The sequence below is a fragment of the Podarcis erhardii genome, assembly GCF_964252035.2.
Source record: "Podarcis erhardii genome assembly, chromosome: 6".
Classification (NCBI taxonomy): domain Eukaryota; kingdom Metazoa; phylum Chordata; class Lepidosauria; order Squamata; family Lacertidae; genus Podarcis; species Podarcis erhardii.
The window spans coordinates 8,790,147-8,817,030 of NC_138510.1; the positions used below are offsets into that span (position 1 = coordinate 8,790,147).

Sequence of the window (26,884 nt, forward strand, 5' to 3'; positions counted from 1 at the left end):
GAGCCAGGATTGTGTGGATGATGCAAAATGGTAGCCAGGCTACCAACACAGCTGTGGCAAAACAAAACAAGACCCTAAGGAAGGAAGGAGCTATGTTGTGCAGATGCCTGATTATCGTCTTCCAAAGCAACTACTCTATTCAGAACTTTAAAACGGAAAGCGTAATGCTGGTGGTCAACAAAAGAGGCTTAAAGACTCTCTCAAGGCAATTTTTTTAAAAAATGTAGTATAAACACCAACAACTGGGAAGCAGTGGCTTGTGAGCACTCCAACTGGAGAACAGCCTTTACCAAAGGTGTCATGGGCTTTGAAGACACTCAAACGCAGGATTCAAGAGAGAAACGAGCTAAGAGGAAGGCACGCTTGGCAAACCCTCACCTTGATCAACTCCTGCCCGGAAACCAATGTCCCCACTGTGGAAAGACGTGTGGATCCAGAATTGGCCTCCGCAGTCACCTATGGACTCATTGTTAAAACCATGTTTATGAAGACAATCTTACTCAGCTACAAGGGATCACAGAAGAAGAAGAAGAAGAAGAAGAAGAAGAAGAAGAAGAAGAAGAAGGTGAACCACAGTTCATTTCATATTATTATTATTATTATTATTATTATTATTATTATTATTATTTCAAGGGCTGTGCATTTTCATTTTGCCCTGCATACATCACTGTTTCCATTCAGCTGCAGTTTGTCTTCTCCCCAAAACTCTTTTATTCACCTCTCTGTCTTTAGTGGTGAAATTTTTTGTTTTTTATTGCACAGCTTGCCTAAGTTACAGAAACTACATTGTCATTTCGTTATTTCGTCCCATTCATTTTGGTGCAAATGGGAGGCAGAGCGTAATTGATTGCCTACTGCTTGTGGACTGAAAGCAGCAACCTGGGATCTGCTGTGCGCAGAGCAGATGTTCTGCTACTGAGCTCACAGCCTCCAGCATTTCTCCAATGAAAATTGGGACGTCCTATTTCATCACCATCACAATAATTTTATTATTTATACCCCGCGCAGCTGACTAGGCTACCCCAGCCTCTCTGGGCGGCTTCCAACAAATATAAAAACCATAATAAAACATCAAACTTTTTTTTAAAGAAGTTCCCTATACAGGGCTGCCTTCAGATGTCTTCTAAAAGTTGTATAAAACAAAACAAATTCCTTCCAGTAGCACCTTAAAGACCAACTAAGTCAGTTCTTGGTATGAGCTTTCGTGTGCATGCACACTTCTTCAGATACACTGAAACAGAAGTTTCCAGACCCTTCGATATAGTGAGAAGGTGGGGAGGGGTATTACTCAGAAGGGTGGTGGGAATGGGTGATTGGCAGATAGCTGTGATGAGCCTGTTGACGACTCTTAACGACTGCAATAGGTCTTACAGGAAAAAGCAAGGGGTGAAAAGGTGAAAAATGGCTTTGTCATGTATAATGAGATAAGAATCCAAGGTCTTTGTTCAGACCAGGTTTCTCCATGGTTTTAAGTTTGGTGATAAGTTGTAATTCAGCAGCTTCTCTTTCCAGTCTATTTCTGAAATTCCTTTGTAGTAAAACAGCTACTTTGAGATCTTGTATAGAATGTCCTGGGAGATTGAAGTGTTCTCCTACTGGTTTCTCTGTCTTGTGATTCCTGATGTCCGATTTATGTCCGTTTATTCTTTGGCGTAAGGTCTGGCCTGTTTGTCCAATATAGAGAGCTGAAGGACACTGTTGGCATTTTATGGCATACACAATGTTAGACGATGAGCAATTAAATAGTCCCGAGATGGTATGTGTTTTCACACATCTCAAAGTAGCTGTTTTACTACAAAGGAATTTCAGAAATAGACTGGAAAGAGAAGCTGCTGAATTACAACTTATCACCAAACTTAAAACCATGGAGAAACCTGGTCTGAACAAAGACCTTGGATTCTTATCTCATTATACATGACAAAGCCATTTTTCACCTTTTCACCCCTTGCTTTTTCCTGTAAGACCTATTGCAGTCGTTAAGAGTCGTCAACAGGCTCATCACAGCTATCTGCCAATCACCCATTCCCACCACCCTTCTGAGTAATACCCCTCCCCACCTTCTCACTATATAGAAGGGTCTGGAAACTTCTGTTTCAGTGTATCTGAAGAAGTGTGCATGCACACGAAAGCTCATACCAAGAACTGACTTAGTTGGTCTTTAAGGTGCTACTGGAAGGAATTTGTTTTGTTTTGACTATGGCAGACCAACACGGCTACCTATCTGTAACTAAAAGTTGTATAGTTACTTATCTCCATGGCTTGGGCATAGCATCACTGAAGCCCTTCCACATTTTACTGAATAAGGCAGGTAGCTGGAGACATTTGGCACATTTACGGCCAAACTATGCATTCTGATAAACATGCTCTTTAAAACATGCTTGAACTGGTCACTACAGGCAGCACCTCTGGGGCAATTGGGAGCCGACCTTCCACCCCCCTTTTAAAAAACATGTTTTTCATATCTTGCTTTGCCCTTAGGCTGCAATCCTGTGCATTCTGGACCAGGAGTAAGCCCTGCTAAACATTGCAGGGCTTGCCTGTGTGAGTCTCTGGAGGCGGTTGGAGGATGAATGGTGGCTAACAGATTGAGGTTGAATCCTGACAAGACAGAAGTACTGTTTTGGGGGGACAGGAGGCGGGCGGGTGTGGGAGACTCCCTGGTCCTGAATGGGGTAACTGTGCCCCTGAAGGACCAGGTGCAGAGCCTGGGAGTTGTTTTGGACTCACAGCTGTCCATGGAGGCGCAGGTTAATTCTGTGTCCAGGGCAGCTGTTTACCAGCTCCATCTGGTGTGCAGTCTGAGACCCTACCTGCCTGCGGACTGTCTCGCCAGAGCGGTGCATGCTCTGGTTATCTCCCACTTGGACTACTGCAACACGCTCTACGTGGGGCTACCTTTGAAGGTGGCCGGGAAACTACAACTAATCCAGAATGTGGCAGCTAGACTGGTGACTGGAAGTGGCCGTCGAGACCACATAACACCAGTCTTGAAAGACCTACATTGGCTCCCAGTAGGTTTCCAAGCACAATTCAAAGTGTTGGTGCTGACCTTTAAAGCCCTAAACGGCCTCAGTCCAGTATATCTGAAGGAGCGTCTCCACCCCCATCATTCTACCTGGACACCTCAGTCCAGCGCCGAGGGCCTTCTGGCGGTTCCCTCAGTGCGAGAAACCAAGTTACAGGGAACCAGGCAGAGGGCCTTCTCGGTAGTGGCACCCGCCCTGTGGAACACCCTCCCACCAGATGTCAAAGAGAACAACAACTACCAGACTTTTAGAAGACATCTGAAGGCAGCCCTGTTTAGGGAAGCTTTTAATGTTTGATGTATTACAGTATTTTAATATTTGGTTGGAAGCTGCCCAGAGTGGGTGGGGTAGAAATAAATTATTATTATTATTATTATTATTAATAATAATATTATATTTCAGGGCTTGCTTCTGAGTAAACATGCATGGGATTGCCCTGTTAGTATCCTATGTGGAAACCTCCCTTAGCTCGTATCAAGGGCAGGGCAGAAATGTTTTATTATTATATCAAGGGTAGCAATCTCATATTGCGTGTGCCCCCTCCCTGCAAATGCACACTTTACTCAGCTAGTCTCTAATGAATTCCCTTCTTTTGCCTGACATCGGTTTGATTTGTAATGCAAATTAGCAGGCCCGGCATAGAGAGGAGAGCACTGCAGGGTTCTAATTACAATTTTCATTAAACTCCCGTCTGCTTCGAACATCCAAGCAGTTGTGGGGCTGCAGCAGGAGAAAGAGGAAATTAAAGTAGCATCATTGCTTAGCTGCAGAGGACAGAAAGGGTCAGCCTTGCCTAGCTGGCTTGGGAGGAAGCAAACCTGAATCTGTCACTCTGCTGCCTCCCTGCCTTGTGGGCAGAGTCCGGGAGAAAAAAAATCAAATTTCATTGGCTGATACCTTCCCCCCAGCCCCCACATGCCCTGAATGCAGAAAGAGATTTATATCAGAAATTGGCCCACTGGTGTGCTTTTTAAATTTTTATTTTTAAATCGAGCAATCCATTCTTGACCTAATTAGGAGGATTAGCCCTTCCAGTCTTGCCTAAAAGCTGCAAGGGCCAATCTTTGTTCCTGTAAAAGTAATTGACAGGGGTTGGCACCTGCCAGCAACGCACAGCGTGAAAAGAGGATCAGGCCCTTCCTTTTCTGGACTGAAGGTTTGGCAAAAGACGGGAAACTTGTGGGCATTTCCAGAGGGGACGCTCTGGGACAATTTGCCTGTTACTCCCAGCAGCGTGGAGAATGGTTTAAATTGATCCATGTGGCGGCTATCAGCTGTGATCAGCCGTGTGTGCCTTAGTGGCTTGCCACACTGAGTAGATTCCTCTCCTCCTTGCTGCAAACACACTCCTCCGTTGTCTCCCGAGACAGGAGGATGCCAACAACAACTGGGGATAATTATTATTATTACTATTATTATTATTATTTATACCCCGCTCATCTGTCTGGGTTTCCCCAGCCACTCTGGGCGGCTTCCAACAAATATTAAAATACAGTGGTCTGTTAAACATGAAAAGCTTCCCTAAACAGGGCTGCCTTCAGATGTCTTCTAAAAGTCTGGTAGTTGTTGTTCTCTTTGACATCTGGTGCGAGGGCGTTCCACAGGATGGGCGCCACTACCGAGAAGGCCCTCTGCCTGATTCTCTGTAACTTGGCTTCTCACAGCAAGGGAACTGCCAGAAGGCCCTCGGAGCTGGACCTCAGTGTCCGGGCTGAACGATGGGGGTGGAGACGCTCCTTCAGGTATACTGGACCGAGGCCGTTTAGGGCTTTAAAGCTCAGCACCAACACTTTGAATTGTGCTTGGAAACGTACTGGGAGCCAATGTAGGTCTTTCAGGACCAGTGCTATGTGATCTCGGCGGCCACTCCCAGTCACCAGTCTAGCTGCCACATTCTGGATTAGTTGCAGTTTCCGGGTCACCTTCAAAGGTAGCCCCACGTAGAGCTCATTGCAGTAGTCCAAGCGGGAGATAACTAGAGCATGCACCACTCTGGTGAGACAGTCTGCGGGCAGGTAGGGTCTCAGGTTTCATACTTATGCTATCCCAGTGAGCCTTGGGTTCAGATTTCTATGGAGCTTCTTGTGATCTAACGTTTTTCATCTAAAGAAAGCAGGAGAATGTTGTGCGCTAGGGGAACAAGCTCCTTCTTCTAAGCTGCAGGAGTAGATCCACAAACTGGTACCTGCAGCAAAATGGTGCTGTACGCAGTGCTGCTCTTCAGTATCCCAGCCAGCCAGCCATGCTCTCTAACAAGATGCTCCTTGGCCCATTCTCTTATCCTCTAGGTTTCCCTTTTTGTTACTCAAAAGGCAGTCAGTATCCTGCAGCCAGTGAGCTACTATTTTTTTAAAAAGATATTTTTATTAGTTTTTTAACATATCATTTTTAACAATTATTAAACATACTTTTATATCTTATACAATTTTTTTGACTTACATCAACCACATCTGAAAATTTTCCAATCTTTTCACTTAATATACATTTCTTTCTTTCACTATGACATTTAAATCTCATAACTAATGTCTCTCTTCTTTCTTTTCTTTGCAATATTTCAACCAACTAGCATTGTTGATTACAGCTGCTCTCCAAATAGTTTGTATATTTCTTCCAATCTTCTGTAAATCTCTGGTCCTACAGGTTTCGAATCCTTCCTGTCATTTTATCCAGTTCTGCGTAGTCCATTAATTTTGTCTGCCATTCTTCTTTTGTCGGTATTTCTTCTACTAAAGTCCTGATGACAGGCATGAGCCAGCAGTAAATCACATGAAGTACCGTAAGTGAACTCTGACATGTGGGGGGGGGTTCCCACAGTGATAACCACTGCACCATCCTGGCCCCTCATATGCATTAGAGCAGGCATAGGCAAACTCCGGACCTCCAGATGTTTGGGACTACAACTCCCATCATCCCTGACCACTGGTCCTGTTAGCTAGGGATGATGGGAATTGTAGTCACAAACATCTGGAGGGCTGGAGTTTGCCTATGCGTGTGTTTTAGAGCACCTCTATGAGCCTGAGAGCTCACGACTGGCCGGTTACCTCCCAAATTCCCATTGCCACCTAAAACATGGCATATCATGTTTTATAACAGCATGAAAAAAAAAAATCCAAGCAGATAAACTGCAGTGAAATAGGATACAGGGCATAACCACGTTGGCCATTAGATGAATTTCACCCACTCCCACTGCAAATGATTCCATCCTAAACAAACCACATGCGCTGAATTTGGCTCCCGCAAGTTGAATCTGTGCCTCCTCCTAATAAAATTAATATTCCAACACTTATCCCAAATTTGTAACACTACCCCCATCAGAAATAACGTCGAAATGCCTGGTAGATTGCCCTGGCTTACATCCTGGAGTGCCTGATTAAGCAGCATTATAAAGGGATTATTGTCTTGTCGTCTTGTGTTTAGCCAGGATATGCAAGCTGTGTGAAATTGCTGGCTGAAACAAGTTCAACATCCTATCGCTGTTCAGATGGGTGACTTCCCAGAATGACTCAAGGCTGAGATTTATTGCTCCTTCTTACCGGGTTTTGCAGAAGCTGGAGCTATCTGTCTGACAAAAGGGGGATGCCTGAGAGAGGTTCTCACACACCTTTCATTGCCCAACTACAGCACAACAGCCCTGCAGCGCTACCAGTGGGTCTTACTCTCTGGTAGTCACTGCTACTACCCTCCCATTTACTCCAGCAATATCAGATGGAAAGAAACCTGGGATACACTAAAGCAATCACTTTTTAAAAGGTTCATCTGGCACCTTTGTGGTTTACTTAGAGTGTAGCAGCAGCCCACACTCTCTCCGAGTCTCTCCCAGACCTCAGGAGAGCATGCTGGTAACTTATAGCTTCAGTCCTGAACTCCCAGTAGCCCAGAATGCTGAGTGAATAGGCATGTGGGGATTCTTAAACCCTGAAGCTAAAGCAAACACATGCACTCCAGCGGTCTGGTTGAAGAACTTTATTAGGACTCAAAGGTAGAGGGGAAACAGGCAGAGAGGGAAAGCAGAATCAAAATAAACCAGAACCCCGTGGCTCTAAAACTGAACTAATCCTGGCCTGTTCGCTGTGCTCGTTCATGTTTAAACCCAAAGAATCAGCAAGGCTAGTCAGCTTCATAAGGATCCTGTCTTAGATCCCTAGTTTGGGAAAGGGAACTGGTTCCCCTCATATTGGCAAGGGAACAACGGTTGCAAGAAGCAGCTCAGCTTTTTATAAACTCTTCCCCCTTTCATTGGCCCTTTCTGGTCAGGTATCTCACAGCTTCTCAGGTAAATGCGCTGTTTGCCTATGAAAGGGCTTGGCAGGAGATACGTGACAACTTGACTTAGGACTCCTTCACACTTCCGCTTATCCTGTGCCCAGAAAGCACAGATCCAAGCAATTTTGCCCTTGTGCCACTGCTTTCCTCCTGAAAAACCTGCTGTTTAGTGATAAATTGGAGCAAACGTCAATATGGGGGGACGGGACACCAATTGACGTTTGCTCCAATTCAGTGGTAAAGAGCAGGTTTTCCAGTGGGGAAAGCAGCAAGGCAAGGGCAGATCTGGCTGAGCCCTTAGAGAAACAGCCTCATTTGTCAGAATTTGTACATGTGAAAATTGAGGAGCAAGGAGAGAATGAAATGTCAACCCTTGTTTTGCATACACAGTTCAGCCCAGTTTTTTGCTTTAGATATGTGTTACCACTTTGGTAAGCAGAGACATCACCTTGCCAACAAAGGTCCATATACAGTACTTAAAGCTATGGTTTTCCCAGTAGTGATGTATGGAAGTGAGAGCTGGACCATAAAGAAGGCTGATTGCCGAAGAATTGATGCTTTTGAATTATGGTGCTGGAGGAGACTCTTGAGAGTCCCATGGACTGCAAGAAGATCAAACCTATCCATTCTGAAGGAAATCAGCCCTGAGTGCTCACTGGAAGGACAGATCCTGAAGCTGAGGCTCCAATACTTTGGCCACCTCATGAGAAGAGAAGACTCCCTGGAAAAGACCCTGATGCTGGGAAAGGTGGAGGGCACAAGGAGAAGGGGGCAACAGAGGACAAGATGGTTGGACAATGTTCTTGAAGCTACCAGCATGAGTTTAACCAAACTGTGGGAGGCAGTGGACGGCAGGAGTGCCTGGCGTGCTCTCGTCCATGGGGTCATGAAGAGTTGGATACAACTAAACGACTAAACAACAAACAACAACAACCACTTCAGACATTTTTGTGGAGGTGGACTGCGATCTTAGGGATAAGTGCAATGGAGCAGTTCTGTTCTGTGAATGTTCCAGGATTCCAGCATCCGGGCCAGTTCTCCCCTGCTTTAATTCCAACTGGAAATCCAGATTCTGGAATGTGTTGGGTGGGATAACTCTCCTGCAGCGAACCTATGCAAATCTTTGTCTGTCTTAGGTTGGCACTTTGCTTCGAACAACTTAATGGAACCGGTTTAAATTAATGCAGCAATGCAACCCTGCCTAAAATCAGCAAAGGGCAACCCTCCACATTGGGAGTTGTTGATCCAGTGGGCAATCCATGCTTTGGGCACAACTCACTTTGCTGTTGGTTGCAGAAATGGAGCCACAGGCAGACCTTTTTAACAGTTGGGCTGGTAGAAAGCTCATTTCCATCACCAGGCATGAGAAGATGTCTGCCTGAAGGAACCATCCTGAATGGACCATCAGCCTCTCTCTGCTTTTATTTCTGTTTTGCAATTTTGAATGTCAACAGCTTCAAGGTGCAAGAGCGTCCATCTCCCAGGAAGAAGAGAGACCGAACCTAATATGGAACAGTGTTTATTTATTAAATGGCAGTGCTGACCAAACATATTTTGGAGACGGAGTGGCAAACAGCCCCCTCTTGCTCAATTACTCTTTTGACCTCTCGGAGCTGGAGAGAGATGCTGGGGTGGAAGTTCAGAGCCCCCAAGGTATGTTTCCCTGACAACCATTGCTGGAAAAGGAGAGGAAGGGAAAAAAGAGAGATTTCATAAACTCAAGCAAGTATTGGGCAAGGGAGCCGTGACCTTAGGCTCTGCTGGGTGGCTTTTGAACCGGGAATGGTTATGGAAATGATGGAGTTGGGGGAAAAACACTAGACTTTGCCAAGTTTAAACTGGCAAGTGTGGGTCCCATGTACACAACAGCAACCAAGAAATAGCGACTGACCTAAGGTCATGTGACGAGCTCCGTGGCCAAGAGGCGATTTGAACCCTGGTCTCTCACGGGCTAGCCCAAAACTCTCACAACCAAACCACACTGGATTGCACTGTTAATTCCCCCTCCTTCCAATGCACATGCACACCCTCATTTTGACACTTTTAAATGGATTTCTGAATAGTGTTATCATTCCACAGGCAACAGCACATTTTCTGGCATTTTCCCTGCTCTTGCTGAGTTGGCACAGATAACCTAATGTCCCTGGCTATAATTCATAGTTAGGCTGTACTGCTTTCTCCTTAAGCCTCCCTGCCTCATCCTGCCCCCCTGCCCCCCAGCATGCAATGCATAAAATGAGGTGTGGGGGAGTGACTAATTGGTGCTAAGTGATCCAGGGGGGTGCCTTATGCTGGAGTAAGGAATTGCACGCATCTCAGTTGTGACAGTTGTGTCGGGCTTTGTTCTGGAATGCTGGTGAAAGTAAACCCCTTTATTTATCTTTTTTTAATAAAAGAAAAGAAAAATGCAACTTGGCTCTCACATAATTTGGCAAGCCACTGTTAAATCTTGGCACCTGAACCCCACAAGCCGCTAGGACTCTGAGTAGTTGTATTTAGGGACCACTTGTCTCAGCATCCTCTCTCTTTCATGAGAGTCGATAAAAGTTATTGATAGATCATCACTGGCCAGGGGAGCAGAGGCCTTTAAATCAACCTTCCCCAACCTGGTGCTCTCCAAATGTTTTGGATGACAACTCCCACTAGCACATGGGTAGGCAAACTAAGGCCCGGGGGCCGGATCTGGCCCAATCGCCTTCTAAATCCAGCCCACGGATGGTCAGGGAATTAGCATGTTTTTACATGAGTAGAATGTGTGCCTTTATTTAAAATGCATCTCTGGGTTATTTGTGGGTCATAGGAATTCATTCATTATTTTTTTCCTATTTGCTGATAGGAAGCTTCTGCCGGGCTTAGGGAGGGAGTCACGCTGTCAGGACTTTGCTCCCCCCAATCGCCCTCGCAAGCTGCTGTCTCTGGCCCTAACTGCCCCCCTACGAAAAATTTCACCGCACGCCAATGCTGACTGGTTTGCCCTCACTGGGCACCGAGCTGAACGGGTGCCGCAACAATGACTTAGAACAGAAGGCAAGAGGCAAGGGGCACCAATTTGGGTGTCCCACAGGGTGCCTCTGAAATTTGAAAGCCCAAAGTCCACCACTTGGCCCTCCCAGCTACAGTCCCTATTTGAGCTGGGACTTCTGCTTTGGCTCCCATGCCCCTGTGTGTTATTATGACACAGTTCCTGGGTTCCCCCAGGACACTCCTTTTCTGCAGGAAGCAGTCAAGCGCAAGCTGTAAATTTAGGTTTGTGCCATTAAAAGTGGATTAAAGCTCTGTTGCAACAAATCCACCTTTTAAAAAGCAACAACAGGCTTTTTGTTGTTAGGGGAATGATGGGGAAATGCACTGAGGATTAACGGGAAGGTGTAAAAAAATTAGAAAAGCCCTGATGGATGAGAAGAAAGGCAGATCTTGTTCAGCATTCTGTTTTCACATCGGCCAACCAGATGCCTGGGGGAAGCTTGAAAGCAGGACTTGAGTGCAATAGTAACTCTTCCTTCCTGTGGTTTCCAGTACTGTGGTACCTTGGAAGTTGACGGAATCCATTCTGGAAGTCCATTTGACTTCCAAAACATTTAGAAACCAAGGTGCGGCTTCCGATTGGCTGCAGGAAGCTCCTTCAGCCAATTGGAAGCAGCGTCGGACGTTCGGGTTCCTAAGAACATTTGCAAACTGGAACACTCACTTCCGGGTTTGCGGCATTTGAGAGCCAAAACGTTCAACTCGCAAGGCGTTCGGGATCCAAGGTACGACTCTAACTGGCATTCAGATGCCTACAGTATCTCTTTCAAGACTGGAGATGTATAAAAACCCCCACAAAGGATGAATGCTCAATAATCAGGTCATCTGGATGAACCCTGTGACTGAGATCAAGAAGGAAACAGATCCGTTCTTATAGTCCTCCTATCTCTTGAAAAACCAACAAGTTTGGACCAGTTTTGCCGATGAGTTTACTTAGCTGATCCTGTTGCGCTGTCTTGAGTACACAACTCATTTGAGTCATTCTGTTTGTTATTGCCTGTGGACCTTGGATAGTTTCTTTTTTCCCTCTTTTTAAAACCAGATGGTTGCTCTTCCCTGCCACTCCCCCGCATCCCTGTTGCTAATTAATAGAGTTGGAGCATTAAGCACTTTAGCAGATTTGTCCCCTTTGCACTAACATCCACCACAGGCCTCAAGGATCACTTGGGAAGGATTATCCAGGCTGGGTGTGTTTCCATGCATCGGTGACGTTGCTGTGCAAATATGGAATCTGGAAGGGAGTTTGGGAAACTGTGCCAGATTCTCCTATAGATATTTCTGCACTCACATTCCAGATGTCTCTGAAGATGCACATCTGTCTCATTCCTCTCCACTTTCTGAAGTTTCCTTTCCTGACAGTGCAAGGAGAATTACAGTCAGAGTGGCCGCAGGGAGGGAAAGGTAATAGATTGTGTTTGGGGACCACAAAGTCTTTTGCCTGAGAACAGTGGCGTAGCGTGGGTTGTCAGCACCCGGGGCAAGGCAAGTAATTTGCGCCCCCTAACCCATGGATTTGCGCCCCCTAACCCATCTATTTGCGCCCCCTAACCCTAACCCCCAGATGTTGCACCCGGTGCCTGAGAAATAAATGCCCCGTCTCAAACACATCGTACCATTAACTTAGGAACAGTAATGGTCACTTTATGGTCATGGCAGCAAAACTAAGTAGACCAGGCCCCGCCCTCTGTTCTCCTCACTTGCCTAAAACATCTGAGTATTAAAAAATGACATTTCCCACCAGAAGCTACCAAACACTGGCTGCCCAGAGAAGCGTTCTTGCCTGGACAAACAGCTCTCTGACTGTGATGGCCTGGGACTTGGACTTGGAACCAGAGGAGACTCAGTCTGCCTCTTTGCCTCAGGCATCATCTGAACCAAGTCTGGGGCCTGATCCTGAAGAGTCCCAGTCTGCACAGCTTCCCCTGCAACACCAGCTGGGCCGAGTCAGGGGCTCCAGATGCGGCGATGACCTTGTTGCCTTCAGCTGGGTCATCACTTACAGCTGCTCCACTACTGGTTTGGTCAGGGGAGGCTGAGGTGGCCCCTGGGTCTAGTAACCTGCCGACATCTCATGAGCTGCAGAGACTGAGGTCTGAGAGAAGGAGAGACCTGAGTACTCGCGGGAGGAGTGCTCGCCTTTGGGCGAGACAGGGAGGTGAGTTGCTGGGGGATCAGGATCGGCTGTTACCCCGACAGAGATAAAGGGCTGTCGGACCCTGCCCCAGGTTGCAGGAGCAACATTGCTGTATGCCAGATCCTGCCTGAGATCCTGTACCTGTCCTTGCCTGGGTTCCTGCCTCATGTCCTGCCTTGGTCCTGTTGGGCTGACTCCTTTGGATTCTGGACCAGTCCTGGACCGCGTTTCATTTTTTTTTTAAAAAAATAATATTTATTAACAGTTTAAAGATTACAAAAGAAAAGAAAAAGAATTAAACAAGACAATACAATACAAAAACAAAAACAAAAACAAAAACAAAAACAAAAACAAAAACAAAAACAAAAACAAAAACAAAAACAAAAACAAAAACAAAAACAAAAACAAAAACAAAAACAAAAACAAAAACAAAAACAAAAACAAAAACACCACACAACACAACACAAACCCTAAAACATTAAATCAACCAAACAAAACAAAAACAATTAAAAACACATCCAATAATTTCAATATCTTATCTTTCGTTCACTTGTTTCAGCGACCTCCTCACGCCTCCCTTTTTGTCTTCCACTTCAATTAACTGTTTCAGCAATTCCTTTCCATCTTCCTCTGTTTTCTGTCCTGTAATTTATCTTAACATATTCTAACCTTGTTTTTTCCCTTTGCTACATTAACAATCTGTACCTAATTCCTTATAACATTTCTGCTAAAGCCATATAACTTCATTCCATCATTTTTATAACATTCATTAATTTTACAATATTTCTGTAAATAATCTTTACATTTTTTCCAGTCTTCTTCCACCGACTCTTCTCCCTGGTCTCGGATTCTGCCAGTCATTTCCGCCAGTTCCATATAGTCCATCAACTTCATCTGCCATTCTTCCCTGGACCGCGTTTCATGGGTTACCCCCGGGCCCAGCACAGTGACAGAGTAGAGTTAATCTCTCCCTCCCCAAGGCAAGTTAAGTCTTTCTTCCCCAGCTATGACACCCCCTCTCTGAATACACCCTTCCTCTTCTGGTGGTGCATTTAGACTGGGTTGGGGGGAACTCTGGGGAAGAAGAGTCAAATTATGTCCCACCTCTCCCCTGCTGCATTTTATGTGAAGGCTCCCATTTAAATGCATGCTGTTAGTGCATACTGCTAGTAATGTATTAGTCCCTCTAATGAGTTGCTGACTCCCCACAATTTCTGCTTTTTTCATTGAATGCAAAAATCAGCCATGTACTCTCATACCTTCACTGCTGAAAATGTGGATATACTTGTAACAGTGGCCAGGTTGCTCATCGGAGCAAGACGGTTTGAGCATATTGCACAGATCCTGGTCCGACTGTACTGGCTACCAGTTAGTTTCCGGGCTCAATTCAAAGTGCTGGTTTTGACCTATAAAGCCTTAAATGGCTCAGGACCGCAATACCTCAAGGACCGCCTCTTTCCATATGAACCTACCTGGACCCTGAGATCATCTTCTGAAGCCCTCCTTCGTGTTCCTCCTCCTCGAGAGGTCCAGAGGGTGGGAACATGAGAACGGAGCCTTCTCTGCAGTGGCTCCCTGTCTGTGGAATGCTCTCCCCAGGGAAGTTCGCCTGCCACCTTCATTACAAACCTTTAGGTGCCAGGCAGAAACGTTCCTTTGGTTGATCCAATTTATATCCTATACCCTTTTAAAATGTGTTTTTTTGTGGGGAGGAGTGCTACTGGGTTGTTGCATTTATTTTTATTATGTCTTTTGTGATTTTATATCTTGATTTTATTCTGTGAACTGCCCTGAGACCCCCTGGGTATAGGGCGGTATATAAATTTGATGAATAAATAAAAATAATAAATAAATAACACACCTAACTTCACGCCAGGGATCTAAGGTTGCCAGGTCAGGAGCATCCCAGACTCTGAGATTTCAGGGCACAGACCTGAGACCCAGCCCCTGGTGATGTCAAGGGAGGAGAGCCCTGGTAATGTCATGGCCATGGGTCCTGGAGACGGAGGTCAAGTGGGAGAAAGCCATTTCTGAGCTTGGGAGGAGAGGGTGTTGCGGGCTATCCCCTCCCACACACGCGGGGGCTGGTCTTTTGCCACCGCGAGAACAGGGAATCCCTGGGCGTGCCTTCGACCCAGCCCGCCGGCTCTGGGCGGGTGCGTCATTGGCCACCCAAGCATCCAGTACAGCAACGAGGCCCTCTACAGATGGGATGGCGTGCATCTGTCAGATGCTGGAAACGATATTTGGTTGGGGGACATCATAGCAGGGATTAGGAATTGGTTACAGGTTTGAAGGTATTGGCGGCGAGCCTTGCTCGAGTGGCGGTTAGGAATTGGCAGGGGTTAATTTGTATGCAAATGCAGGCGGGGAAGGAAGCGCCATCACCTTCCCCCAATGAAAAGGGTAGTCCGGTAGAGGACTCCGGGGGGCGTTGCCTTGTCTGAAACCTAGGGAGGTAAGGGCCTCCGGCACGCCCCCGAGCGGTGACACCCGTGGGATCCTAGTTGGCGTACTTCAACAGGACTCCCACGGCTTGTGGATAACCCTTCCCGGTCTCCATGCCGGGTAGTCGATAGGAGCCAATGCCTAAGGCCAATACCTTTCAATTCTGTAATCAATAAAGTTGTGGCCTTTTTATGCCCATTAACCTTAAATAATGTGTCCAGTGTCTTCATTTTACATGGGGGAGGGGACTTGCCACGCAAAGTAGCAAATTCCCTAGAGTGTCTGTTCTATAAGTTACAACCAGTTCCTGCTGGGATGAAGCTTGCAAGTTCCTCTTAGTGTTATTGCTGCTGCTGCCTTTGTTGTTGTTATTATGACAATAAAAGACCCTCTGATCCATCTGGAGAGTCAAGCCCAGCGCCTGCCACCAGGAAGGGACCAGGCAAACCGGGAGACTTCAGGTCAGACCTGGAGGTCTGGCAACACCTACATGAATCAGTACTGAGCCTTCACTCTATCTGCATAATCACAATCATTGTGACAGACTCTGCTCCGCTCTGCCTGCTGCTTTCATTTAGCTTATCAGAGCCTGATCTGCATTCATTTAATCACAAAGAGCATGTATATGGAGGTAGGATTTTCCCTCCTATTACGGATATGCAGCTAGAAATAACAACAACAACCACAATAATAATAATACTGTTTTTTCCCCAGCCACTCTGGGCAGCTTCCAGCAAAATATAAAAAATAATAAAATGTCAGACATTAAAAACCTCTCTGAACAGGGCTGCCTTCAGATGTTTTCTAAAAGTTATGTAATTCTTTTATCTCCCTGACATCTGATGGGAGGGCGTTCCACAGGGAGGGCGCCACTGCCGAGAAGCCTGATTGAATTACAGTAGGTTACAGGAACAGGTCAAAACCTACATTGGCGTTCGCACAGTGGTGCAATGGCTAAAAGTGTTGTGATAGGACCTGAGAGTTCAGGGTTCAAATCTCATTCAGATAAAGAAGTTCACTGGCTGAGCTTCGCCTCTGGATCCTGAACCAGATGGGCCAATAGTCTGATCCATCAGGGCTTTAAAAATGCCTCTCTGAAATAAATCTGAGAAATAAATGATATTAGAGTGTGATGGCCTGGGAATCCGATTCAGAGGCTGAACCGGAGGAATCCCAGCCTGCACAGGAGTCCCCGCCTCCAGGGCCGGCTGACTTGGGGCAGGGCTTGGATTCTGAAGCGCCTGCACCTGTGTTAGATCCTCAGGAGCAGGCACCAGGTGATCCCACTCTGGCTCCAGAGGTGGTTGAGGACTCAGTGCCTGCAGGTGAGTCTCCCCCTGGGCCCAGTAACCCTTCAGCCTCTCCTGATCTGCAGAGGCTCAGGACAGAGAGGCGAAGGGAACTGGTTTCTCCCAGGAGGAGTGCTCACCTTAAGGCCAGGAGAGGTGGGTCTCCTGGGAGCCGGGAGCGCCCCTGGCCTCAGAGAAGATAAAGGCCAGTCAGCCCGGTCCCAGGTTGCGGGAGCAACGTTGTTGATGAGCTGTTTCGGCCAGCATCCAGTCCTGTTTCCCCCAGAGTTCCTGTCCTTGCCCGGCTTCCCGCTGTGGACCCCGAGGAGGACTGTCTGCCGACCCTCAACTCAGGTCCTGGACCTTGCCCCACGGTTACCTCCCCCTTGGACCAGCACATAGAGTGAGGTCCCAGTAACTAAGGACAGTCGTAGTATGTGCAATCTGATGAACTAATAACTTTGCATTTCCTAAATCAGGGGTCAGCAAACTTTTTCAGCAGGGGGCCGGTCCACTATCCCTCAGACCTTGGCTGGACTATATTTTGGAGAGAGAAAATGAACGAATTCCTATGCCCCACAAATAACCCAGAGATGCATTTTAAATGAAAGCACACATTCTACTCGTGTAAAAACACCAGGCAGGCCCCACAAATAACCCAGAGATGCATTTTAAATAAAAGGACACATTCTACTCATATAAAAACACGCTGATTCCCGGACTGCCTGCCGGCTGGATTGAGAAGGCGATTGGGCCGGAACTGGCCCACGGGCCTTAGTTTGCCTGCCCATGTTATAAACCTCTCAGACCTCTGTATGCCAATTTATACCAGCCAGCAGGTGCAGACTTTGGTCTTTCAAATTTCAGCGGAGCCCTGTGTGAGCCCAAAATTTGGTACCTCCTGCTTCTTGTATTCCGTTCTGTGCTTGCACTACGTCATAGTTGTGATGCCCCACCCCCCACCCAGTGCAGGGGAACTAGTCACACTGCCCTAAACCCACCTCTGCAGCCAGCATAGGCACTTGTTCCCTAGCCCTTGCCAAGATCAAATCCTGGCATCACAAGCTGCGATGCTGACAAAATGAGTAATTGCATATCAATGCAAGGCAAACCATGTAAGGAATGGCTACATGGCAGAAACAGAAGGGAACTGGCCGGCTGAGTCTGGCAGGTACTGGGCAGTAGTCAGGTAAACCTAAGAAGAGCACTGCTGGGATCAGACCAAGGTAAAGGTAAAGGTAAAGGTAAAGGTAAAGGACCGCTGGATGGTTAAGTCCAGTCACTGGTGACTATGGTGTTGTGGCGCTCATGGGAACTGGAGTCCAACTGCATCTGGAGGGCACCAGGTTGGGGAAGGATGGCAGGGCCACTGGGCATTCTTCTTGATAGAGCTCAGAGCAGTAGGTTCATCTTACCTTCTTATGCACTCATCTCAGCCCACCTACATGTTAATGTCAGTGGCAGGCACTCTCTCCTGCCCACCTCTGATAGCAGTTAGATAGTTGAGTTCTAGGAAAGCGCCATCTTTGTCATGGCCCTGTGTCTCTGGAAAGGCTTTCGTCTTGGGTCTGGCAGGCCTTATCATTATTACAGATGGAGGAAGGATCCACAGTACCAAAAGGGGTTCACCTCATCTGATCTGAGTAAAGGTAAAAGGTAAGGTAAAACTCAAGATTTGCCCACACTGGAAGATTGGCAGATGCAACTGATGGACTATATGGAACTGGCAGAGATGACTGGCAGAATCCGAGACCTCGGAGAGGAACTGGTGGAGGAGGATTGGAAGAAATTTAAGGACTATTTACAAAAACATTGTAAATTATATGAATGTTAAGAAAGATGTAAGATTCGTAATGATATGGCTCCAATAAATTAGTTATAAGGAATATAAGTATAAATGCAAAGGAGAGATAAGACAAATTTTGGATAAATAATATCTTAGAATTAAGATTTAAAGAATAAGAGTGATTTTAATTCTAAAATTTGAGACTTAATATTGGACAATTACATAATATAAATCGAAATAAGTAAATAATTTGCTAGAAAATTTATGTGTTTAGAGTGCAGGAACAAGAGTTGTGAGGAAGTCCAAAGATGAGAATGAAATGTGGTTATTGAAAAAGAATATGTTTTCATGTATGATGTTTATTGTTTAAAAATTTAATAAAAAATTATTATATATAAAAAAAGGTAAAGGACCCCTAGATTGTTAAGTCCAGTCAAAGGCGACTATGGGGTTGCGGTGCTCAGCTCGCTTTCAGGTTGAGGGAGCCGGCATTTGTCTGCAGACAGCTTTCCAGGTCATGTGGCCAGCATGACTAAACCGCTTCTGACACAACAAGACACCCTGATGGAAGCTAGAGGGCATGGAAACGCTGTTTACCTTCCCACCGCAGCAGTACCTATTTATCTACTTGTACTGGTGTGCTTTCGAACTGCTGGGTTGGCAGGAGCTTGGACAGAGCAACGAGAGCTCACTCGGTTGCAGGGATTCGAACTGCCGACCTTCCAATCGGCAAGCCCAAGAGGCTCAGTGGTTTAGACCACAGCGCCACCCGCATCCCTATGATCACACCAACAGTTCATTTAGTTCAGCATTCTGTTTCCTGCAGTGGCCAATCAGGCATCTCCAAGGATATCATAGGCGGGGCTTTGGGGGCAGGAAGCTCCCAACTCAGCAGACTATCTCAGGACATGGGAAGTTTCCTTATAGCCAAGTGGCTTCCCCTGGCAACCTGCAGCAAAATCCTCATCCCTTCATGCATGCTTTAAAAGTATAGAGCTGTGGTGTTCAATTAGTTAAATTTAATCCATCAGTTAAGAAGTTGCCACCGATTAAACAGACAGCAGACTCTCTTTTTTCCATGCAATTAAAAAATGCAATTAAAAATTGCAGATGGCAAGATGTCTAAAGAGGCATACCTCCCTTTCTCTCATGTAGGAGGGCATGAATGCCTTCGATGACGGCTACGATGAAACATAAAGAAATAAAGAAAGCCTCTGGCTTCAGGAGCATTGTTTTAGTGCATGCAAATTTATTCACATTTAATTGACAGATTAATTAAGTAAAACTCTGCCAAATAATTGATTAAGAAAAAATTCAATCAGGTTTCCGCCTTGTTTAATAGGAGTTGTTCTTTTAGAGGAGCATATGCTCTGATGTTTCCTGTGAGCTAGATAATGATTTGGTTGGGTTGCCCTCCCAACGCACAAGGACAACGACACTTACTGGAAAGTAAGGAAAATATCTTCATTCCGGCTGAGAGCAGTACAGGCACAGTGGCAAGCAGAAGGGACAGAAGTCAAGATTCCATGGCACATGAACAAGGCAACATACTTAGGACCAAATGGAAGCTATGGAGGTGTGCGGTGACAGCTTCCTCATTGATGGCCCAGCGCTGCCAGGCTGTCCCCACCAGGGGACACAACACTTACCCTGTCCTGGCCATCAGCAATCTGCGCTGTGCCACTGGGGAGAACACAACCCTTATGACTACTAGCTTTTGAAAGCCTTTTATTTCGTGAATCTGTCAGATCCTCTTTTAAAGCCATCTAAGTTGATGGCCACCAGTCCCTTTTGTAAGAATGTTTAACTACATCCTGTGTGGAATCTAGATATACAGTGGTACCTCAGGTTACGTAGGCTTCAGGTTACAGACTCCGCTAACCCAGAAATAGTGCTTCAGGATGAGAACAGAAATCGCGTAGCAGCAGCAGGAGGCCCCATTAGCTAAAGTGGTGCTTCCGGTTAAGAACAGTTTCTGGTTAAGAACGGACCTCTGGAACGAACTAAGTACTTAACCCGAGGTACCACTGTAGTTGCTGCTTTGGATCACGATACTCTTTGGTCCCAGCGATTGCAGGCAGGAAGCAAAGTCAAGCTCACTTCTCGCAAAATCCAGAAGGCATGGGGTTATCTCTCTGTAACATACACCACTGAAGGGTTTCCTTGCTAAATAGGTAAACTAATATATGGACGGGCTGGTGCTTTATCTACATTTCTGGGCTCAAAGTAACAAACAAAGCCAATTAAATGCCCGATTGGATAAAGTGATTGCGGTCACGTGTCCTCCAGCCAGCCAGCCAGAATCCGGGACTCCTAAATGTCGCTGCCATTTGTGCTTTGATCCTTCTAATGAAAGATTAAGGGCTTAACACATTGCTGCTGGCTCTGATGATGCAGAGAAAATTGATTTTGAAATGAATAATAACCTTCCAGTGCCACTTTCCCAGGTATGGGACTTGTTCATTCAGTAGCTCGCGTGCTTCCTGCAAGATTGCTGATGGCACCTGTCTGGCTGTTTAATTAAATTGGCTCCCTTGGAGTTGAAGAATGCGGCTTTCAAAGCTGTCAAAAAAAGAAGAGCGAGAATGATTGTTAGCTGTATCCCGCAAAGATGAGAGAAGAGGTAGTGGGCATGATCCCCAAAGTTCTCCTGCATGAGTCTATTAGACAGAAGGAGTGGGTGATACTCAGACAAGACACATGGAAATTAATGGACATGGGTAACTAAGGTACATTGGGTTGAATTCAACATGGCATTGTTCCATTTGTTCCATCTGTGCAAACATCTCTTTACTCTGAATACCACTGCTGTTCCTGGCTTATTAGGACCTCTTGTCTAGGCATCACATTGCCTCTTTGTGTGTGTGTGTAGTGTGTAGTCAATCCCATTTCTTTTGCAGCAACCTCCCCGCCCAAATCCACCCAGATGCAAATCACCCTCAAATATTTGCAGAATGAATGCATGTACGGCTGATGCATTGCACAGGGAATTGGCATGTGTTCATACTGCCCTGCAGAATTTATTGTGAGCATAAAAAACGTTTTAGTTTCTTTGGTACACAGTCAGTCTTGGCGTATGGTGAACTTTCAGAGGACATGGGGGAAAGGAACTAGACAGAGTTTTCATCCAGAGGTCCTTCCTATGGAGCATTCTTCCTGAGCTGCTGGCAGAAAAGTTAGAGCAATCATTCTAATTTGCTTGCATGCAGCCTATTCGACATCGCCCGATGTTGCTGCAATCTTGCACTTTCAAGTACATTTCCCCATCTTTTTCCTTACCCAAAAAAAGAGCTCTGCTTCTTTGTTGCACAAGAGTGCTCAAATCCACTTCAATCGTGCAACCTAAATTTGCTGCGTACGATTGTATCGTTTGCACTAAACTGTGGCAGTCCAGAGATTGCCACCAACAGAGGAACAATTCCATTTTTTGAAAAAAACAAGCATTTTCAAAGCAAGCCTTCAATTTGCAATTGTTCATCACAGGATTGTAGAAATTGTAGATTTGGAAAGGACCCAAAGGGTCATTCAGCCTAAGCCCCTTGCAGTGCAGAAATCACAGCCTCCTTTTCTTTCTTTTCCCAGCTTGCTGCCTTAGAGAGACAAGTGTTTGATTTCCTGGGATACCAATGGGCTCCAATTCTTGCCAATTTCCTCCACATAATCATTGTCATCCTTGGCCTGTTTGGTACAATCCAGTACAGGCCACGCTACATCGTGGTGGTAAGTAGCAAAGTTCTGTTTGGTTTTTTTAAAAAAAGATTCCTAAAGATGAATTTAAGACTGGCTCTTAGAAACCAGGGGGTGGTATTTAATGGAATATTGGTGCTAGCACAAGGATTAGGTCTAGTGCAATGGGATTTCCCCACTCTCCTCTCCCTGTGTGAGCTTCATGCCATCTTCAAATCTTTGAAAATATATGGATGCCTGTGACCCATGTATATGGGGTAAATAATAAAAGAATCAGCTGAATGCCTGGATTCAAAAAGCAGGACTAAACATACAATCCAGCAAGAGAGAGCTACAGCAGCAGAGTTTAAACTCACAAAGTCAAGCAACACAGTGAAGCGTTAGGAATGTAGGCTGTTAAGCCTTTTGTACATCCTGTTTAGTTGCATATAGCACTTTCCCCATTTTCTATTCCTCTCGCAATGAACAGATCACACTGTTAAGTAAGTTTAAAATGCTTTACTTACTAAATGTAAAGGTCTGGTTCATGCATTATTCCATGTAGCAGCAAGGAAAGCACAGGTAGATAACCCTTGGGTGCAAAATACAGCTTATAGTTTCAAACATGCGGTCTGAACTTGGAGCAAGTTTAGGCACACCCATCCCGGTAGGTTACCTGGTGCTGAGAAAGTGAGGGAAAGGAAATAGAAGCAGCTTCACTTCCTCCCTTACAGACCTAGCTTCCTAAGTGACCTAGCTGTGTCTAGGAAGAGCACTCTCTGATCTTAACACTTTCATGCACTAACTAGCAGCAGCTTAGCTGGGGTGGGGGGAGTGGAGTGCACTGGGCACCACTTACCCAGGGGTCAGCACTTACATTGGGGCCTGCAGCACACCTGAACCATGCGTCTCTCCTGAGAGTGACACAGTGGCTTGGGCACCTGCAGGCACTGCACTGCCTTGTAGCTGAGAGGAGGTGGCAGGCAGACTCCATGCAGACCCCACCCAGAGTGGGCATGGGGCACACATGCAGGGTGTAGCTACCACCCCAGATGCCTGAGCAGTTAGCTACACCGCTGCTAACTAGCACTCATGAATAGTTATGTTTGACTGCAATCTCCCACAAAATGTGCTCTGGAGGGTTGGGGGAAACCCCAGAACAGGTTTAGGAGAAGGAGACGGGGGGAGTGTACTGTTGCACAAGAAGAAATCCTTGCGCTGACGGAACCTTGTCCTCAGCGCTACCTTGAATACATCCCAGGGTCCAGCTCCCAGGTCCCTATTTGCCATTAAACTACTACTTGGTTAATTGGGTGATAAATTCATTTTATCATATGTCCTGAGGACTGAAGGGCAGCATTCCACAGTGCTGCCAGCAGCAGGGAGCAGGGGGAGAATGAAGGAAAGAAAGAAACTTATTTCTCCCCCATTCACCACTGTCAATGCATGTACAGAGGGAGCGAGAACAGTTTGGGTGAGCTGCAATGGGTGGGTTGGCAAGGTCAAGGTTAGTGGTGAGTTCGGAGAGGGGGAAGCGGGGTGCTGAAGTGTAAAGGTATGGAGAATGGTGAGGGGTGGGGTGGGGTGGGGTTGGAGGGGGAAGTGAGCAGGTATGTCATCCTGCAGTGTATACACACACACACACACACACACACACACACACACACACGTGTACAGTGGGTTTCTGTGTCACACTGACCTTGATAGTAGTGCACATAGTTCTCTTCATGGGCCCATAACCGGTTTGGATCTTTCCTAGATACAGTGCGCATATGCGTCACAAGACTTTGGCCGCCGGCTGACAGTGGGGCAGCTCCGATTATCAACAAATCTGCCCTTTCACTTGCTGCTTCCAACAGAGTGTGCATAATTTATTTTAATCAGGCCGCTTCACTTTATTACACAGCCTTTTGGATATAAATTAAATTACTGCGCTGTTAATGGGACGAGCAGCCACTGCCCTAATTGCCAGTTTGAAGCGTGCTGCTTTGTGCAAATGTCTTTCATTAAGGTGACCAATCGTGCCTCACCAACTCTGGCTTTTGCATTCTGTGATGGAAGGCTAGCACTTTGGTGCCATTGCTCAGCTCCAAATAGCTGTGGAGCTAAATGTTCCTGACTTGGCGGGTCAGAGCTAGGCAGAAAGTTTTCCTTGCCCACCAAAATGAAAGGCATCTTCCCCCCAGTTCTCTGAGATGCTCTGTTTCATTTCGGTGGTGTTGGAAACTTCCTTTCTGGAATGGGTCCATGCTATTTACTGTCTTTGAAGCCTCAGGTGCTCCTCGTGGTTTCTGGAAATCTATATCAAGGAGGCTTTTCTGCCTGACAGATGATTTGTATATTTTTTTAACCCTCTCTCCGCCACCTGTCTCCCACCCAAGCCTGGGTTTATCACTGCCAGTTAATGAAGAGGGAGATTCCTCATTGACCGGCATCATTGCTCAAGTGATAAAGTCCACCATCAATGATCTTGGCAAGCGAGGATTGCCAGTCAATCTATTGCCGCAAGGCTACAAACAAGCACAGAGTTTATCTCTGGACACAATGAACACATCGGTTGATTCACCCTCTGGTCTATAGCTGAAGGACAGGCTGCGATGGATCACCATCAGTACGGGAGGAGGGTGAAAGAAGGTCACTATAGTGACCTGATTTGGAATCCAGGGGATTCCACATGTACACTAAGGATGTCAGAAAATTCTGGCGGAAGCAGAAACGGGGGGTCGAAATTGCCAGCGTTTCTTGACTTGTCCCAAGTCCGGAATGGAAATCAGTCCAGCAAATATGATCAGTATTTACTGTTGCTGTTACTTTCAGACCTCAAATGATATGTAATTGATTATACCCCCCCCCCCATATATTTGCATTGTGCTTCTTTTGCTTTGAAATGGATGGGTTAGAATAACATAATGACATGGCTCTCTAATTAAGAGCTCCTCTCACACCCACTGCTGTGAACTGCCCTTTGCAGCCAAATCTGGACGGGGAACCACTGCTCCAGTCTTGAAACTGTTCAGTCTAAATTCCTAAGGCAGATATTCGGCGTCCCCACCTGTGTTCCAAACGCAGCATTACGACTCGAGGCCTGCCTTCCATCTGTAGAAACTCAGACCTGGCAAAGAACATTCAACTATTGGCTTCGTCTTAATCTAAATCCACCTGGTCTACTGCCTCTAGTAATGCAAGACCCTCACAAAAGCAAGTGGTTCAAAACTGTGCATCAAAAACTCCTTACATGCGGTTTGCATTCACAGTCCCTACTATCAATGGGCCTCATTAAAGCAAAGAGTCTAATAGGCCAGCGCCTGAAAGACATTGAACGGCAAAACAACCTGACTATCTTAAAGAAACTGTGCCCATGGTATACCTACTCTCCCCCTTCTCATTTTGACTCCCCAGCTTCATATCTGTTTAAATTAACCATCCCAAAATACAGACGTGCCTTTACATTGGCTAGATGGGATGTTCTTCCTTCTGCCGTACTCGAAGGTCGTTATCAAAAGACTCCATTTGAAAAACGTCTCTGCCCATGTGGAGATGGTAACACGGAAACAGTGTCCCACGTCCTCCTATCCTGCCCCATTTACAAAGACCTAAGGAATGAGATTATTACTCCACTCATTCTCTCCAACCCCGGCCGCTCACCAGACATTACACTGTATTTTCTCTTATCTGATACGGATAGTCAGATAACAGAGAAGGTCGCGAGGTACATCGAGAGAGCTGTGAAATTGAGGGCCACCATCTGAGTGACAGACTTGTTCATCTGACGGACCTCCTTTTGCCTGCTCTTTTCTTCTTTTTATTCTTATTTTTATTTTTAATTCTTGTATAGCTGTGGCCTGTTGGCTTTGCTAATAAAGTTTTGATCTGATCTGCCCTTTGCAGCAGCACCCAGGGGGGCCATTGTTGCTACCCAATGCTAAGTCTTTGTTCTTAGTTGAAATCCATCAGACCACCAGAAGCACATAGGGCTCTGACTTTGTTGCTGTTCAGACCATGGCGTTGAATGTTCTGCATCTGCAGTGCCAGCTTTGGAGAGCTTGTGCTCGTTTTGCTTTTTTCCTCTTCTGCAACTTTGACTTCTTTCTCTTTCTCCACCCAGTACGCCATCTGGACAGCCATCTGGGTCACTTGGAACATCTTCATCATCTGCTTTTATTTGGAGGTTGGCGGTCTTTCGAAGGTGAGCAAGGCTGGCATCTGAACGCAGCCAGAAACTGTCCAAGGGAAGGAAGGGACAGAGAAATGCCGAGAGGATTGAGAAGAGGGTGTGGGATGGAGACACACAAACACACGAACAGAGGGGAGGGGAGCATTCACATCAAAGTGTGGCCTGAGAGGGCCTTGTTGGACAAAACGCCGCCTGCACACTTTCAGATTAAGGGTAGAATGAAAAGGGGAGGGCCAGAGGGGATTAGATTACTCTTCCATAAACTGAATCCAATTCAGTGCTTTAATGCCTCTCCAAAAAAGGCTATCAATCATTGCAGGCTCCTAGCACGATTTGGGTGGAAAATTAATTTCCTCAACACTTTCAATGCAGATATAACACTGCTATTTGGGTTTCTGTTGCCCTTACATGTCCCTCTACCCCTTTCATTCCCTTTAAGCACTTGTAAAATTCCAGATTTGGAGGGGAACATCCCAGTTGCACTTAGAATATGCGTTATTCCATCCTGCACACTCCAATGGCTTAGATTTGTGGCAAATTTGGGCTCAAGGCCTTTGCGAGTTTTTGCTTGTGGCTCCTGCCTTTCTGTGCTGTTGCATGACATGAGTGAAATGTGTTGTGTTTGGGGCAATGGCCTCAACAGTATGGAGCTGAACCAAGGTTACAACAGTACCCTGGACAGCTCCGGAATGCTGTGCTGGAGACTCAGATGTTGTTTCAGCAGCAGTCATCTCCGGACTAAGCTTACCTAGGAGGAACAGCTCTATCTGATGATGATAAGAATTTACTGTTTAAGGACCAACCAGTATTGGAAAACAGCTAGTAGCTAAATTCTAAATTCTGGGATAGCCCCAGCCACTCTGGGTGGCTTCCAACACATATTAAAGCATAATAAAACATCAAACATTAATAATAACAATCTGATCCAATATGAGAAGTCACAATAACTTTGAAATAAACAACTTGTCTAAAATAAAGCAATATTCAATAATTCATTAGAATCTAATAGTAAACAGTAAAATTAAACATCAGCCAATATTTTTTTAAACAGTTTACACTTATCTATAATCAATA

The 26,884-nt window shown here is 46.0% G+C and overlaps 1 protein-coding gene across 4 annotated transcripts in view; it reads left to right on the forward strand.

The window, feature by feature from the left end:
- Positions 1 to 26,884, forward strand: part of NKAIN4 (sodium/potassium transporting ATPase interacting 4) — a gene marked incomplete at its 3' end in the record, with an annotated part of 564,211 nt that overhangs the window by 20,367 nt on the left and 516,960 nt on the right. For all 4 annotated transcript variants that reach the window (XR_014158000.1, XM_081868139.1, XM_081868138.1 and 1 more), the window contains exons 2-3: positions 21,553 to 21,690; positions 25,742 to 25,822. Coding sequence is in view for 3 of the 4 variants with exons in the window: in XM_081868139.1 (XP_081724265.1) it covers positions 21,553 to 21,690; positions 25,742 to 25,822 (219 nt within the window). The remainder of the gene's footprint in view (positions 1 to 21,552; positions 21,691 to 25,741; positions 25,823 to 26,884) is intronic.